The sequence below is a fragment of the Pipistrellus hanaki genome (assembly GCF_964339955.1).
Source record: "Pipistrellus hanaki genome assembly, chromosome: 14".
Taxonomy (NCBI): Eukaryota; Metazoa; Chordata; class Mammalia; order Chiroptera; family Vespertilionidae; genus Pipistrellus; species Pipistrellus hanaki.
The window spans coordinates 14,855,831-14,873,277 of record NC_140516.1 but is presented as its reverse complement, the minus strand read 5'-3'; the positions used below and the strand labels follow the sequence as shown (position 1 = coordinate 14,873,277).

The window sequence follows — 17,447 nt, the reverse complement described above, 5'->3', positions numbered from 1 at the left end:
GCACCTCATGGGGTTGTTGTGAAGATTAAATTCATAAGCATTTTAAAATTTGGTATACAGCAAACACTCAATAAACATTAGCCATTATTATTTAGGAAATTATTATTAAACAATTATTTCCCAAATCTTAGTAATTCTATGGACTAGGGAAAGGTTTGTAATAGGAGACAGAGATAATCAGTCATGGAATCAGTCCCAGGTATAGAGTTTCTGCCTGCTGAAGCAACATGAAATCTGACTAAAAATCTGGCCTAGCCTCGAGAGAAGAATCCGTTTCTTAAAAGCTCACATTCGGAAAGCATACTGAACTGTTTCATGGCTCCGCAGGAGTGGAGCTCCTCCCAACACCCTATCTTGGAGAACACAGCTCTCTGCACCAGTAGCAGGACAGATGGAGCTCAGCTGAACATCACCACAGAAAAAATGACAATGAGGTATGTAGAGTAGATGCTTCATAAAACCCATAGAATAATTAAATAAAATGAATATTTACCTTGAGTTGTTCTTTGAAAGCAAAGTATTTTCCAGAACAATTAAGTTCATAGTTGAGCTGGCATTTCTGCTCCTCCAGAGTTTCACTATTTATATCACCCTCCACTTTGGCCACCTGTTTTCCGAACATGCTGTGATACTCATCCAGAATGGCTCTAGAAATGGTCCTGATCTGCATGTGGTAGTCACTTACCGCCTAGGAAAATACACAATGCTTGGTAAAGAGACCTCAAAGAGGTAAAGAGGTGGAACAGAGTTCAGAAACTGGATTGTATTTTATATTCAATATACTTTAGGTATAAATTGCTCTTTTCTCCTCAGCTCATGGGCCACCAGCCAAAGATTAAACACTGAATACTATTCCTTATAAGCCACTGGTCACAAACAAACACAGGAAGATATAAATTAGAAGCTACAATTTCTCACTCCTTCTGAAAAATCCATGCCTTGTTTCCAAATGATGCACCTCACACCGTATTACTTATAGTTTCACCTTGGCTTTGGCACTTGCCTTCTGCGCTCCTCCCGTCCTGCGGGTAAGAGGTGGCCTTGGAGGAATCATTTCCTTGACCCTGTATCAGGAAATAACAACTTTATTACTTACATATTTATGTTCTTTTATTTTCCTACCACCAAAAAGTCTCAAAGGGGAGACCTAAGATCTGTTTCCCTATCATACTTGAGCACTGTGCTATTCTGTCATGTAAAATCCAAGACACGAATCTCAGAACATTATATAGCTATGGAATAGATAGGAAAAAAAAGCAAAGAGATGAATGAAAACAAAACACAGCATATCAAAACTTATGGAATGCAGTGAAAGAAGTATTCAGAATGAAATTTACAGCTCTAACTCATACAATAATCAATAATTTAATTGTGTATTTTAAGGAATTAGAAAAGGAGAGCAAACTGAACCTAAAGCTCAAAGAAGGAAAGAAGTAACAAAATTAGAGTAGAGATTTAAAAAAAAAAAAAAGAGAGAGAGAGAAAAGAAACACAATATGGAAAATCAGTAAAACAAAAAAAGGCTGCTTCTTTGAAAAAAATCAACAAAATGATAATTCTTAGGTAGATGAACTAAGGAAAAGGAAAACAGACTCAAATTACTAAAATCAGAAATGAGAAAAAGAAAAAAGAATGTCATGAACAACTGTATATCAACAAATTGGATAACCTAGATAAAATGGACAATTTCCTAGAAAAATGATCAAAGGACTATGGTACGATTTAAAAATAGTTTCTTAAAAAGTACATACTAGTATATTAATATATGACATGGAATGTGTGTTTATATAGTAGAGGGGCTTTACAGTAACTCTAGAAAGATAAATACCAAGGTATTAAAAGCAGTTATCACTGGGTGAGAGAAATCTGTGTGTCTTTATACTTTGTGGCTAATCTCAATTTATCAAATTTTTTATAATAGGCATATACTACTTTTATAGTAAGAAAATATATGAAACTTTATCTTGGGAGAAAAAGCAGAAAATTGATGTTTGGCCTAGGGAAAATTACATTTATGGTCACAAGCTGACTTCCTTTTACTTATACCTAAACTAGAGGCCTGGTGCATGAAATTTGTGCATAGGGAGGAGGAATCCTCTCCAATCTGGGAACCCTTGGGGATGTCCGACTGTCAGTTTAGGCCCAATCCCGCAGCAGTCGGACATCCCTCTCACAATCGGGGACCACTGGTTCCTAACCACTTGCCTGCCTGCCGGCCTGATCACCCCCTAACTGCCCCCCTGCCAGCCAGCCTGGTTGACTCCCAACTGCCCCTGTGCTGGCCTGGACACCCCCTAACTGCCCCCCTGATGGACTGGTTGCCCCCTAACTGTCCAGAAGGAAGTTGGACGTCCAGAAGATGTCTGGTCACCTGGTCTAATTAGCATATTATCCTTTTATTAGTACAGATTGCTTTTGCAAAACAAGTATGAAAACATTGCTACACACCGTTTGGCCAGCTCCTCTGGCAAGCGCTTTGGAACCAAGGCTTTGTTCAGCTGAATCTCCAACACAATGTATGTCCCTGCTTCTACATATTGCTGTAAAGACATTTATTTTCCAATTTATTTTTAGTAAAACAAATATTTATGAAAAAAATTAGTAACATAAGGTAACATTCACAATTTAATAAGTGAGAAAGGTGCATCTATAGTTATAAATATAGTGTAATCTTAACTTAAAATATGTTTTACACAGAAAAATAACTGGACAGAAAAATAGCAACGGTGGTTATCTCTTACAGGAAACCATTTTCAATTTTATTCTTGGAAACTTCTACCCCAGCTGAAGCCCTGTTCAACTTGTCCAATACCTTTCTTGGAACTATTTTAGGTGAATGCCACTCTTTCTTCCATCAAAACTCTTCCATGAGTTCTGCAGAAATATTCTCCTCATAACCTTCCGATATTCCCACTTGCAGCCTGCTCACCACCATCTGCCAACTGCGACCTAATGGACATTTCTACCCAGATTTTTGCTAGCATCTTAAATGCAACATGTCCAAAATCGAACTTATCATTCCCTCTATATCAACCTCTCTTTTAAAGTTTCTCTTAAAGATTTTGTCACCCTTCCAGAAAGAAAGGCTTGAAACCCGAGTTACCTTTAACTTTTCTTCATCACTTCAAAGCTTCCCAGTTCACTGTGCCTCTGCGGGTTTCTGACTTTCTCTATAATCTCTTCCTTAACTCACACTGTCAACAACACTCATCTGTACTATCAGGAAAACCTATAAACTGACATCTGAAGGCCCTACCCTATGTTCTGTTTCTCTTTTTCACGTCCTTGCAAGAGTTTTGCCTTGAAACACACATATGGTCTTATTTCCACATAAGTTTAAAAACCTTTAATGTGAGTCCCTAAAATGAGGCTCAAGAGCCTTACTTATTACTTACCAGAGGCCTGGTGCATGGATTTGTGCACAATGAAAGTAAATTAATTAGAAGGTGCCTGGTGGAGTGGATTGGGTGAGATGGGCCAAAATGCCCTGAGCCAACCTCCTGTGGACACGCTCTTGAGTGTCCCGAGAGCAGATGAATAAATGCTGCATCTGATGCATCTTTGCATCCTAATAGTTCTCAAAATAGAGCATTAATAAAAGACATAAATTTTTATTCTGGAACAGTCCTCAAAGTTAATCTGGTACCTACTCACTTCAGTAAGTCTCAAAGAAATTTACTCAACATCATAAACCAGTCATGGTAAATAAAGATGGTAACTTAATAAACATTTTCCTGAGCATTTCCCACTATACAATACTACCTTACTCAGTAAAGGACTGATGAAATTAAGCTTAATTTCCCAACTCTTTATGCATAGTTACCTGTCCTTCTGGATTGTGGTTTGGAGCGGCTTCCATTTCCAGAGCTGTATCTGAGCTCTGAGATTTTAAACTAGATGCTTGCTGAAAGAAATAAACATACCTTAAAAATGAAATTCTTATATGGTCTTTACAATGGCAGGAACACTAATCATTATGTTGCATCAAAATGCAAATCAAATTGCGGCAATTCACCAAATGAGAAATAAGTGTAAGCTTCTACAATGTAAAAAAATCAGCAAAATCATCACCTTCTCAACAACCTACCATATCCCCAGACCTAGGCCTTCCTTTTATATCCTTTTCTTACTATTTTATCTTCTTTCAGGTTCTTAGCAACACCTGGTTTGGACAATGGAGAATTAACTCCTCCTGCTTTGTTATTATGAATCAAATTATGTCCAGTATCCCGGAACAAGCTAAATGAACATTTGGTCTGAAAAACAAACAAACAAACAAACAAACAAAAAACATTTCAATGAATCATAGGCAAATAAAAGAAACCACATTATTCTTTAATATCATTTAGTTTTCTAGATAATTGCAACACTGTAGAAACAAAGAGAGATAGGGGAATTTAAAAAAAAAAACAACACTCTACTGCAGCCCTTCTTGTTGAACAAGTGAAACCATCACAGAAAACTAGCTGCCTACCCCATTATTTAAATTATTAAGAGAAGACTTTTCAACCTGGCTTGATTTTGTATCTCTTTAATCTGTTACCAGAGAGCTTTTAATCTTTGACACATAAGATCAAATTAACTTTAAATGGTTGAATTTATTTCTGTACAAGAAATATTACTTAACTACTGATTTATCAATCATGATTAGAAGAACAGGGCAAGTTTACAGTTCAAAATAAAAACTTTGCGTGGGAAAATTCAACTACAATGCTTGGAAAAGAGACTTACAGAAATTTTAAAATTAAACAATATGATGAATCTAAATATCATATATGCTGAGTGAAAGAAGCCAGACACCTAAAACAAACAAACAAACAAAAAAACCTCCCCCCTAAAAAACTCCCAGAGGATTGTACAGAAATAGGAGAGAGGGATAAAATGAAAGGTCATGAGAAAACTTTGGCCAGTAATGGGTATTTTTACTCTCCTGTTGTGGTGATAGTTCCACAGATGTATACCTATGTCAAAAACTTTAAATTGTGCACCTTAAGTATATGTCAGTTATACCCCAATAATGCTGCTAAGAACATGGTCCCACAATTTTAAAGAAAAAATTATAAATACTAATCATCACTCAAAATCCTAAATTACTGTATTTCATAGAGTCTACTAGGTGTACCAGTTAATAATGTGGATTTTATTCAATAGATGGAGTTACACCTATGTAGATATATAGACAACTTGATATGTATGCTATTTTGTATTGACAGCAAGCTTCAAAATTTCATATGTCAAATTTGCTGAAGTTGTTAACATCATAGATATTTTTATGCTTAAAAATGTTAAATTTCATGCCAAAAAAAAAAAAAAAGATTATTTGCGGGAAGTTTGAATTCATTACTTTTTTTAAAATTATATTTTATTGATTCTTCACAGAGAGGAAGGGAGAGAAATAGAGAGTAAGAAACATCGATGAGAGAGTCCTTGATCAGCTGCCTCTTGCACGCCCACCCACTGGGGATATGCCCGCAACCAAGGTACATGCCCTTGACTGGAATTGATCCTGGGACCTTTCAGTCCGCAGGCCGACGCTCTATCCACTGAGCCAAACAGGTTTCAGCTCATTATTTTATTTTGAAGAAAAAGTTATCATATACTTTGGGAAGCTTATGATGAACATGCTCCATCTCAAGAAACTTGTGAACGCTGGTTTAAACATTTTAAAAGTGATGATTCTGATGTGAAAGGTCAACCAAAAAAGTTTGAAGACCAACAATTACAAGCATTATTGGATGAAGATGTGTGTCAAATTCAAAACAAAACTCGCAGAAAGATTACATGTTGCTCAACAAACACTTTCCAATCATTTACAAGCAATGGGAAAGATTTTAAAGGAAGGAAAATGGGTGCCACATCAACTGAACAAAAGACAAATGGAAAACCGAAAAGTCATCAGTAAAATGTTGCTTCAATGGTATGAGAGAAAGTCTTTTTTGCATCGAATTGTGACTGGCGATAAAAAGTGGATTTATTTTGAGAATCCCAAATGCACAAAATCATGAGTTGGTACAGGTCAACCATCAACATCAACTGCAAGGCCAAATCCCTTTCTGAAAGAAGACATTGCTCTGTGTTTGGTGAGTTCAGGAAGGTGTGGTGTATTATGAGCTTCTAAAACCATTTGAAACTGTTAATACTGATCGTTACCTACAACAAAAATCAATTTGCATCACCTTTGATCGTGAAATGACCAGAGTGTTTCAGAAAACCCAGCAAAGTAATTTTGCTTCATGATGGCGCACCATCACACATTTCAAAACCAGTTAAAAACACGTTAAAAGATCTTGCCTGGAAACTATTTACCCACCCCACTGTATTCACTAGACCTTGCTCCTTCAGATTACCACTTGTTCCGATCCATGGCACTCACCCTTTCTGAGCAGCACCTCAAAACATTTGAAGAAGTGGAAAACTGGGTCTGTGAACGGTTTGCCTCAAAACAAGAAAAGTTCTAGTGGAATGGTATCCACAAACTACCTGAAAAATGGGGGAATGTGTAGCTAGCGATGGACATTACTTTGAATAAAGCACTTTTGATATTTCTCTTGAAATTATCATGTTCTCTTTGATTACAAAATTTGCCATTATTAACTGATACACCTAGTAAAATGCAAACTTTTTCAAATTTTAACATCTCTAGGATATGAGAACATTTCATGTAAATGATATTGTATAATATGTAGTCATTTGTGTCTTTCTTTTTTCACTTTGCATAAAAATTTTGAGGTTCATCCATGTTATAAAATGTATCAGGAGCCCATTCCTTTTTTTAACAAAACAGCTTTATTGAGATATAATTCACATTATATATAATGAAGAATTAACACTATGCAATGATTTTGGCATATTATATTATTTGTAATCCATCCTTTTCATTGCTAAATAATATTCCCTTGTATAGATATACCATGTTTTGTTTATCAACTCATCATTTGTGGACATTGGACTGTTATGAGTTTTAGGCTACTGTGAATAATGCTGTTCACAGTAGTCTAAAACATTTAAATACATGTATTTGTATAAATTCAGGTTTTCAATTTTCTTGAGTAGATTCCTAGAAATGATTTTGCTGGGTTGCATGGTAAGTTTATATTTAGCATAGATTTTTTTTTTAAAATGTAGTTGTTCTATTAAATATTGAAAGTATTATACAATATTGAAATTTCTAAATGTTGCTATCGAATTGTCTGTTTTTCCTTTCATTTCGGTTGGGTTTTGCTTCATGTATTATGAGGTTCTCTTGTTAGTGGTGTCTACATTTATAATCTACTAGAGGCCTGGTGCACAAAATTTGTGCATGGCAGGGGGGGTTGTCACTCAGCCCAGCCTGCACCCTCTCCAATCTGGGACATCCCTCTCACAATCCAGGACTGCTGGCTCCCAACTGCTCACCTGCCTTCCTTCCTGATTGCCCCTAACCGCTTCTGCCTGCCATCCTGATCACCCCCTAACCACTCCCCTGCCAGCCTTATTGATGCCCAACTGCTCCCCTGCCAGCCTGTTTGCCCCTAACTGTTCTCTCCTGAAGGCCTGGTCACCCCTAACTTTCCTCCCCTGCAGGCCTGGTCATCCCTAACTGCCCTCCCTTACAGGCCTGGTCCTTCACAACTGCCCTCCCCTGCTGGTCTGATTGCCCACAACTGCCCTTCCTTGCAGACCTGGTCCCTCCCAAATGCCCTCCCCTGCTGGCCATCTTGTGGTAGCCATCTTGTGTGCACATTGGGTCAGTCATCTTTGACCACATGGGGGCAGCCAACCTGTGTATTGGAGTGACGGTCAATTTGCCTATTATTCTTTTATTAGATAGGATAGAGGTCTGGTGCACAGGTGGGGGCCAGCTGGCTTGCCCTGAAGGGTGTCCCGAATCAGGGTGGGGGTTCCCTTAGGGCATGGGGTGGCCTGGGCGAGGGGCCTGTGGTGGTTTGCAAGCTGGCCATGCCCCCCCGTGACCCAAGCAGAGGCCCTGGGATCTGGGATTTATTTATCTTCTATAAATGAAACGTTGTAGCCTTGAGCAGAGCCAAGCCTCCTGCTTGTTCTGTGGCTTGGTTGGGTTGATTTGCATACACTCTCCTGATTGGCTGGTGGGTGTGGCTTGTGGGTGCAGCAGAGGTGCAGTCAATTTGCATATTACTCCTTTCTTAGATATTATACTAATGGCCTGGTGCATGAAATTTGTGCACAGGAGGCATGTCCCTCAGCCCAACCTGTACCCTCTCCAATCTGGGACTCCCTGAGGGATGTCCAACTGCCCTTTTAGGCCCAATCCCAAAATAGCAGTCAGACATCCCTCTCACAATCTGGGACCACTGGCTCCTAACCTGCTCACTTGCCTGCCTGCCTGATCACCCCTAACCATTCTGCCTGCTAGCCTGATTGCTCCCAACTGCCTCCCTTGCCAGCCTGCTTGCCCCAATCACTGCCCCACTGCCCACTGGCCTTCTCATTCCCAACTGCCCCCCCCACTGGCCTGCTCGCCCTCAACTGGCCCCCCACCAATCTGATCACCCCCAACTGCCCTCCCCTCCTGACCTGACTGCACCTAACCGTCTCTGCCTTGGCCCCGCCACCATGGTTTTGTCCAGAAGGACATCAGGAAGGTCTCAGGAAGTTTTCCCAGTCTTATTAGCATATTACTCTTTTATTAGTACAGATACTTATTTTATGTAACAATTTATAATTTATATCTTTCTGATTAATTGACCTTTTCTCATTCTGGCATGACACTCTATGTCTTTAGTAATGTTTCTTGCCTTGCAGTCTATTTTATCTGACACAAATATTGCCACTTAGCTCTGTTACATTTTCTACCTGCATAGTATGTCTTTTCCATTCTTTTACTTCAACTCAGATATATGTCTAAATCTAAGGCATATTTGTTTTAGACTGCATATCATTGAATGATATTTTAAAATCCAAGTCTCATAATCTCTGTCCTTTCATTGGGGTGTTTAGACTACTCACATATAACAGTATTGTTGAAATATTTGGCCTAAAGTCTTTAAGATTCAATTGCAGAATGACAGCAAGACTCTATATTTAAAATTCCAATATATCAATTGGTTCCAAACATCCATTGCAAAGATGTATAATCTTTAGCATGTAGATATAAACACAGATAAAGTATAAAATGGTATAGATGATACATTCTCTACAATTTTTCTGACCTTTTCATAGACTGTGCTGTCTAGGTAAGGGTAAACATGAAAAGCTCCCCGAATCCTCTTCACACCTGGATACAGCAATGGGACCATATTAACATAAGCCACTCCGTGAAATGAAAGCGGATTTTCATCTTCCGTCTAAAGGAATAAAACCAGAGACCTATTAGTTCTATAGAGCAATGTAGTATATAAGGTATGGAGCTCTGATTCAGCAATTTAAAGACCTGGCTTTAGAAACTAGCTAAGCTATATAAGTAGTTGACTTTGGGGCAATAGCATAGACATTTTGGGTCTTCAATTATTTTCTTTTTTTTTTTTTTTCAAATTATAAGGGCAAGTTTATTTAGAAAGTTATAGGGATAGTAAAAGGGCCCTTGGAGCCTAGGAGAAAGAGAAAGAGAGATATGCATCTTGAGGGATGAAAGAAGGAAGATTGGCCCTGGAATGTGCTACAGAAAAAAGAGAGAGAATGCTGGGGAAAAGAGGAGATGAGGAAAGGTGCAGGCATGCTCCATAGAGAGAGCTGCAGGGTCTTCATTTCTTTATTTTCAAACTGGGTTTAATAACACCATGATCACTGAGATAATGCATATAAATAGTATTAATGAATAGTAAAAGGCAGTAGTTGAATAAACACACTCAAATTAATATGTATATTCAACAAAAAAATCAATTTCACCATGTAAAACTGTAAAAAACAACAACAAATATTTAAAAGAAATCAGAAGCTATGGCTTTTACTTCTAGTTCATATTGAATAGATTCACATGAATGAAAGTGTCTTACAAATCATCTGGACCAGTGTTGACAAATAGGCTTTAGGTAATGCCTACATTCTAATCTATTAGAGTACTGCGCTGAGAAAGATTCTGTATCTTTATCTGGAATCAGAAGAAAAAAAATCCTCTGATTGATCAGTACTATCTGCCATGGATGAAGGAGGATGAATGCCTCATGTATTTGCCATCCCTAATTTTATCTAAACTCTCATGTCAAAAGATGAAGAACATGTAAAAAAAAAAAAAATAGGTCTTAACATCATTTTAATGGCTATACAATTTGCCATAAAAAACTTTTATAAGAAAAAAACCTGAAAGAAAACCCATTTAATTACCACAAGATTAAAAGTAATCTCTTTGATTTTACCTATTAAAATAATTAGAAATTAGGTTAAAGTCCTATGGTCATATAATAATATTATGTTCTTTAGAAATCTAAGGAAACTTGTTTTATATATTACAAAGGGAAAAGTAGCAGCATTTTTATTCTTCAAAAAAATCCATTTTAAAATCAATAAAAATTACTTAGGTACTTGTTAAGTGTATGCTATATGCAATGCATCGTGCTAGGTGCTGTGAAGAATACAAAGCGGTCTACAAGAGGATCAGACATAAAAGACCAGACAGGCACAAGTGAAACAATAGAGATCATGCTCTAGGCTCATCAAAGCTGTATCTTCTCAGAACACTAGTATATCTACGAACCATATTACTCTAATAATTAGCAGGCTAAAACACAGTAAGTCCAAAGTCTAAAAGAAATTCAGAAATATGTATCTGGATGAACCATATTGCCAATATGTAACTACTTTTGACTTGTAAAAATGGCTATTTTGTAAGGCTTTACCTATGGTAAACTGTAATGAAGGGCTAAAGGGAAATAGGATGTCTGGAAACAAAGGCTAACTATTTAGTGGACGTTAGGGAGCTAGAGTGACCAGTCATCCTGACTTGCCATGGACAGGGGAGTTTCCTGGTACATGAGACTTTCAGCACTAAAGTCAGGGAACTATTAAACAAATAAGAATTAGTTGGTCACCCAACGGAGTAGCCACATCCATTCATATTTTCCATTGGTATTAGAATTAGAGGCAGCATTTCTTTTTCTTTTTAAAAAAATATATTTTATTGATTTTTTACAGAGAGGAAAGGAGAGGGATAGAGAATTAGAAACACCTGGCTGATGAGAGCGAAACATCAATTCAGCTGCCTGGGGTTGTGGTCACAAGCAAGGTATGTGCCCTTGACCAGAATCGAACCTGGGACCCTTCAGTCTGCAGGCCAATGCTCCATTCACTGAGCCAAACCAGTTAGGGTGGCAGTATTTCTTATATAAAATTTTTTTTCAATTTTCACCAGAAGCTATTTTTCCATTGATTTTTTTTGAGAGTGGAAGGGAGAGGGAGAGACAGAGAGAAAGATTGATGTGAGAGAGACACATCCATTGGCTGCCTCCTACATGCACCTTCCCCACACCAGGCCTAGGATCAAGCCTTAACCGAGTACCCGCTCTTGGCCTGAATAAAACCTGAGACTCTTCAGTCTGTGGGCTGACAACTCTATCCACTGAGCCAAACTGGCCAGGACTATAAAACTTTTAACTGAACAAATTTACCTTATCAAATTTAGCAGCTTTCCCTTTGGGTGCAGTAATTAGAGGAACTCTTGTGATCTCTACAGGCCACAGTCGGCAATCGGCAATTCGCTTCTGAAAACTGCATGTCAAGAGTCAGACCATTAGTATGTGTGCAAAATGGAGTTAATATAATTTAGGAAAAAGGAAAATATTCCCCTCTTTTAAAAAGTAATGGAATACACACATATAAATGTTTATTAGGTAAGTGGATTTAAAAATATATATATTTTATTGATTTTTTTACAGAGAGGAAGAGAGAGGAATAGAGAGTTAAAACATCGATGAGAGAGAATCATCAATCAGCCGCCTCCTGCATACCCCCTAATGGGGGTGTGCCCACAACCAAGGTACATGCCCTTGAACCCGGGACCCCTCAGTCCACAGGCCGACGCTCTATCCACTGAGCCAAACCGGTTTCGGCAGGTAAGTGGATTTTTAAAATTTTCTCAAATCTATAAAATTCTGAAAATAATTCTGTATTGCTAGCAGAAGCAAATTATGCATTTTTAGAGCAATATGAATCAAAAGCCTTAAAATGTTCATAATCTTTGACCCAGAAATTCCACTCCTAGTGATATTTTCTAAAGAAGTAATCAGACAAATATGCAAAAATAACAGAAAATCCGTTCATCTCTATTGTGATAATGGAGTAGGGCTTCCAGTATCAGCTGACTGGCACCTAAAGAGTTTAGAGGTCTCATTACTTTCCTCACAACAAACAAAAGAAGCTAATCAAACTGAAAATCAACTACTACTTTTCTGATATCCATCTAAGAAACAAGGTCACAGAGCAAATTGCCACATTGAAATCTGGAGAGACAGTCAAGGGCAGAGAATTACACTGAGATCAGAAGCCGCTGGGGTCCTGCTACAGGTAGAAACCACTCTAGGGCAATGTTGGCACATTGCTGGAGGCTGAGTGTGGATGAGTCAGATAAGAACTCCTTCGGCCCATTCCTAGGGGTTCCCCACACTGTTTTAGATTTTAAGACGAGGAGCTCAGCAGATTCTCGCAGTGAAGAGAAGATTAAAATCCTCTGAGGCAGAGAGAAGGAAAAAGTACTCATTCTCCATAGCACAGGCCTACTCTCTCAGGAAACCGACTTTACCAGAGCTTTATCTGACTCGGGGACGGGCAAGGAGGTGCCTCCAGCCTCATCTGTTTCCTGCCTCACATAAGGACAGGAAGAAAAAAAGGCTATTAAACGTTCTGAAGGTCAGAACCCAGGGACTCAAACCTATTAAGATTCTAATATTTGATCATAGAATTATAGAACAATTCTCCTCCCCAATACCTTGCCACTACATCAACAGAATTTCACTATAATAACAGTGGATTATAAATGAGAGAATGCAAAACAGAGAGCCTATCTAAGAAAGAGTTCTTAGGCCAACCCACAGACAACAGAAGAACAAAAAGAAAGGAACCTGAAGCCTTTAGCACCTACAGCTAGAGCAAACATTAAGCTTTGTTAACATAAAATCGCACATTAAAAAACCTAATTACCAAAAAATATTACTCAGTACATAAAGTCCAGCTTTCAATAAAAAATTACAAGATCAAGAGTACTGTCATTAAATAATTTTAAAATGGGCAAAGGAACTACATAGACACTTCTTCAAAGTAGACATGCAAATGGCCAAGAGACATGAAAAAATACTCAAAGTCAGTAATCATCAAAGAGATGTAAATTAAATTGACAACGAGGTATCACCTCACACCTGTCAAAATGGCTACCATCAACAAATCAACAAATGACAAGTACTGACTAGGAGGAGGGGGAAAGGAAACCCTAGTACACTGCTGGTGAGAATGAGTACTGGTGCAGCCACTGTGAAAAACAGTATGAAGTTTCCTCAAAAAATTAAATATGACACTGGCTGGTTTGGCTCAGTGGGTGGAGTGTCCGCCTGGGGACTGAAGGGTCCCGAGTTCAATTCCAGCCAAGGGCACATGCCTGGGTTGTGGGCTTGGTCCCCAGTGAGGGGCAGCGATTAATGATTCTCATCATTGATGTTTCAATCTCTCTCTCCCTCTTCCTTCCTTTCTAAAATCAATAAAAATATATTTTTAAAAAATAAATATGGATCTGCCATTTGACCCAGTGACCCCACTTGTAGGAATATATACTAAGAAACCTGAAATACCAATCAGAAAGAATGTATGCACCCCTACTGCATAGCAGCATAATCTACAATAGCTAAGATCTGGAAACAGCCCAAGTGCCCATCAGTAGATGAGTAGATAAAAAAGCTGTGGTACATTTATACCATAGAATACTGTGCAGCAGTAAAAGAAAAAGAATCTCTTACCCTTTGAGACAGCATGGAGGGTCCTGGAGAGTATCATGCAAAGCGAAATAAGTCAGTCAGAGAAAGACAAGTATTACATGATCTCACTCACATGTGGAATCTAATTAATAAAATGAACGGAATGGATCCAGAGACATGGAAGCATGGAACAGAGTGAGGTATCTGGGAGGGTGGGTGGGTGGGAGGTAAATAATCAAAGACCTTGCATGCATATATGCAGAACCCATGGACACAGATAATAGGATAAGGCCTGGAGTGGGGGGTGAGGGTGGGCTAGAGGGGGTCAATGGGAGCAAAAGGAGACATATTTAATGCTTTCAACAATAAAGATTTATAAAAACAAAACAAAAAGAGTGCCGTCATTAATAAATTATCATGCTCATGAACTTCAAAAAAATTAAATTAAAAATTACATGGAATCCTAAAAGGCAAAAAAAATACGGTCTGAACAGATACAGCTAACATAAGAACTATTCTCAGATATGACACAGATCTTGGAATTATGATACAAATAGGGAATTTAAAATAACTATGATTTGCCGAAACCGGTCTGGCTCAGTGGATAGAGCGTCCGCCTGCAGACTGAAAGGTCCCCGGGTTCGATTCCAGTCAAGGGCATGTACCTTGGTTGCGAGCACATCCCAGTAGGGGGTGTACAAGAGGCAGCTGATCGATGACTCTCATCGATGTTTCTAGCTCTCTATCCCTCTCTCTTCCTCTCTGTAAAAAATCAATAAAATATATTTTAAAATAAAAATAAAAAATAAAATAACTATGATTAACATGTTAGTGTCTAATGGAAAAAAGCAGGCAACATGCAAGAACAGATGGGTAATGTAAGCAAAGAGATTGGAAACTAAGAAAGAATCAAAAGAAAATGCTAGAAATAAAAAACACTGCAACAAATATAAAGAATTCATTTGATGGGCTTATCAACAAACTAGACATAACTGAGGAAAGAATTAGTGAGTTTGAAGATATGTCAATAAAAACTTCCCAAACTGAAATGGAAAGGGAAATTGAAAAAAATCATAACAGAATATCCAAGAACTATGGGACAATTACAAAAGATGCAACAGGTATACCAGAAAGAGAGAAAGGAGCAAGATATATTTGAGGCCATAATGGCTAAGAATTTTACTAAATGACAGACACCAAATCATAGATCCAGGAAGCTCAGAGAACACAATAATAAATACTAAAAAATACTCAGTATATAATATTCAAACTGTAGAAAATCAGAGAGAGAGTAAAAATCTTAAAAGAAACCAGAGTGGGGAGTGAAGGGGAGAGACACCTTTCCTGTAGAGTAGGGGTGTTGAACTCAATCAGAGAAGGGGCCAAAATCTAAAATCCAGCCTAAATCGCGGGCTGAATGGTTTACTGAACAGTCATAAACTGACAATGTCATAAACTGACAGCGGAGTGCAGTGATGACAGCGCGGTGCAGGCCACATTGCAAGGCCTGCTGGGCTGGATTTGGCCCGCGGGCCTTGTGTTTGACACATGTGCTGTAGAGGAACAAAGTTAAGAACTATATTGGACTCCTCTTCAGAATCCATGCAAGTAAAAAGAGAGCAGAGTGAAATATTTAAAGTACTGAAAGAGACAAACTACTATCCTAGAATTCTATATCCAGAGGAATTATCCTTCAAAAGTGAAGAAAGCCTGGCATGCATGGCTCAGTGGTTGAGCATCAACCCAGGAACCATGAGGTCGCTGGTTTGATTCCTGATCAGAGCACATGCCTAGGTGGCAAGCTAATATCCACTAGGGGGCATGCAGGAGGCAGCCCATCCGTGATTCTCCCTCATCATGGATGTTTCTCTCCCTCTCCCTCTCCCTTCCTCTCTCTGAAATCGATAAAAATATATGTTTAAAAAAAAGTGAAGAAAAAAATTAAGAATAAATATTTTTCTCAAACAAAAATGGAGGGAATTTGTGGCCAGCAGACCTGCCTTACAAGAAATGCTACAAGTATTCAGAGATAAGAAAAATGATAAGTCAGAAATTTGAATCTATATAAAGAAAGGAAAAGAATCAAAGAATGAAATAAATTAAGGTGAAATTTTTTATTTATTTTTCAAGCTCACCTGAGGATATATTTTCCATTGATTTTTTCAGAGAAAAGAAGGAGGGAGTTGGGGGGAGGGAAGGGATGAAGAAAAAGAGAGAGAGAAATAGAAAGAGAAACATAGATGTGAGAGAGACACATATATTGGCTGCCTCCTGCATGCACCCAAACAGGGGCTGGGGATCAGACCTGCAACCCTTTGGTGCACAAGCCAAGGCTCCAACCACTGAGCAATACCAGTCAGTCAATTTCTTTTTAATTTAATTTTGTTTTTAATTGATCAAGTTGATAATCGTTTGTTCAAAGTAATGAGGAACAGTGTTGTCTTAAAATATCAGCAAATCAAATCCAACAATGTATATTTATTTATATACTCGATCAAGTGAGGAACTAGAGGTATACTGGAACACTCTAAAATTTTTCTGTAATTCTAAAAATTCTAATAATATATTAATTGAAAATAAAATAAAATGGTAGTTCATTCAGATTATAAATATATTGATAATCCTCTATTTCTCATCTTCCCCTGATTGCCAGATCACTATATCAGACTAATAGTTACCCATACAATATCAATAGTTACCCATACAATAGTTACCCATACAATATCAACTTATTTCCTAGCCTCTTTTGCATCAAAAGAAATAAACAGAGGTTGTCAGATTCCAGGAAGATTCTATAAGAAGGGCTAAGACAGCTAGCATGTATCCTTTTTTTATCCATAACCACTACCCTCCTCTTCCAACATTCTGCCAGGAATGGGAATGTGTAGATTGGCACTCTAGCAGCCATTCTGGACCATGAGACAACCCTGTGGTGGGAAGCACATGCTAAGGAAGGTAGAGCAAAAAGACACATTGAGCCTAGATACCTCATAACACTGAGGAGCCAATCCTACATACCAATTCTGAATTTCTTTTATCTGAAAGGGAAATAAGAACCTACCTTTGTTAATTCACCATCACTAGAAGCCTCTGTTATTAGCAGATGTGATGAGTCTCAGATCACCTTAACTCAAATTTAGATAAAGCTAACAAAAGCAACATTTCTTCCCACTTACAGTCTTTGCTGTTTAGATTCCCTTCCCCTTCTTACCTGACCACTGCAAGAGAATCAAGATAGCAACGACTTTCCAAGTCCCAAGTAATCCTTTTCTTTACGCTCTCTGCTTGGTTCCTCATTTCCCTGTCCTGTAAAATAATAAGATAGAGACTTTCATTCTCTCAATGTGCCATAGTTTGATCTTGTTCAATTAGTGGGACATTCTTTTAGTGAATTTGATCACAATACTTTTATTACTACTACTAGTATTACCATAACTGCACCTACAACTGTAGATACTACACGACCTTAAATTTTGGGGTGCTTTACTATTACTAAAGTAATAAGATAAATTACTTATATTATCCTTATATAGATCCAGTACTGATTCACATAACCTCAATCAGTGATTCTCAACCCTGAACACATGTTAGAAT

At 38.0% G+C, this 17,447-nt stretch overlaps 2 protein-coding genes across 2 annotated transcripts in view; one reads left to right on the top strand and one right to left on the bottom strand.

Moving 5' to 3' along the window:
* The window catches only part of NUDT13 (nudix hydrolase 13), a 438,779-nt gene that overhangs the window by 131,716 nt on the left and 289,616 nt on the right, over nucleotides 1-17,447 (top strand). The gene's annotated exons all lie outside the window — the stretch shown is intronic.
* Nucleotides 1-17,447, bottom strand: part of CFAP70 (cilia and flagella associated protein 70) — a 78,403-nt gene that overhangs the window by 43,595 nt on the left and 17,361 nt on the right. The window contains 9 exon segments of the mRNA XM_084904927.1: nucleotides 494-688; nucleotides 1,004-1,064; nucleotides 2,449-2,540; nucleotides 3,824-3,904; nucleotides 4,088-4,127; nucleotides 4,129-4,256; nucleotides 9,171-9,305; nucleotides 11,562-11,661; nucleotides 17,065-17,159. Of these exon segments, the coding sequence (XP_084761053.1) occupies nucleotides 494-688; nucleotides 1,004-1,064; nucleotides 2,449-2,540; nucleotides 3,824-3,904; nucleotides 4,088-4,127; nucleotides 4,129-4,256; nucleotides 9,171-9,305; nucleotides 11,562-11,661; nucleotides 17,065-17,159 (927 nt within the window).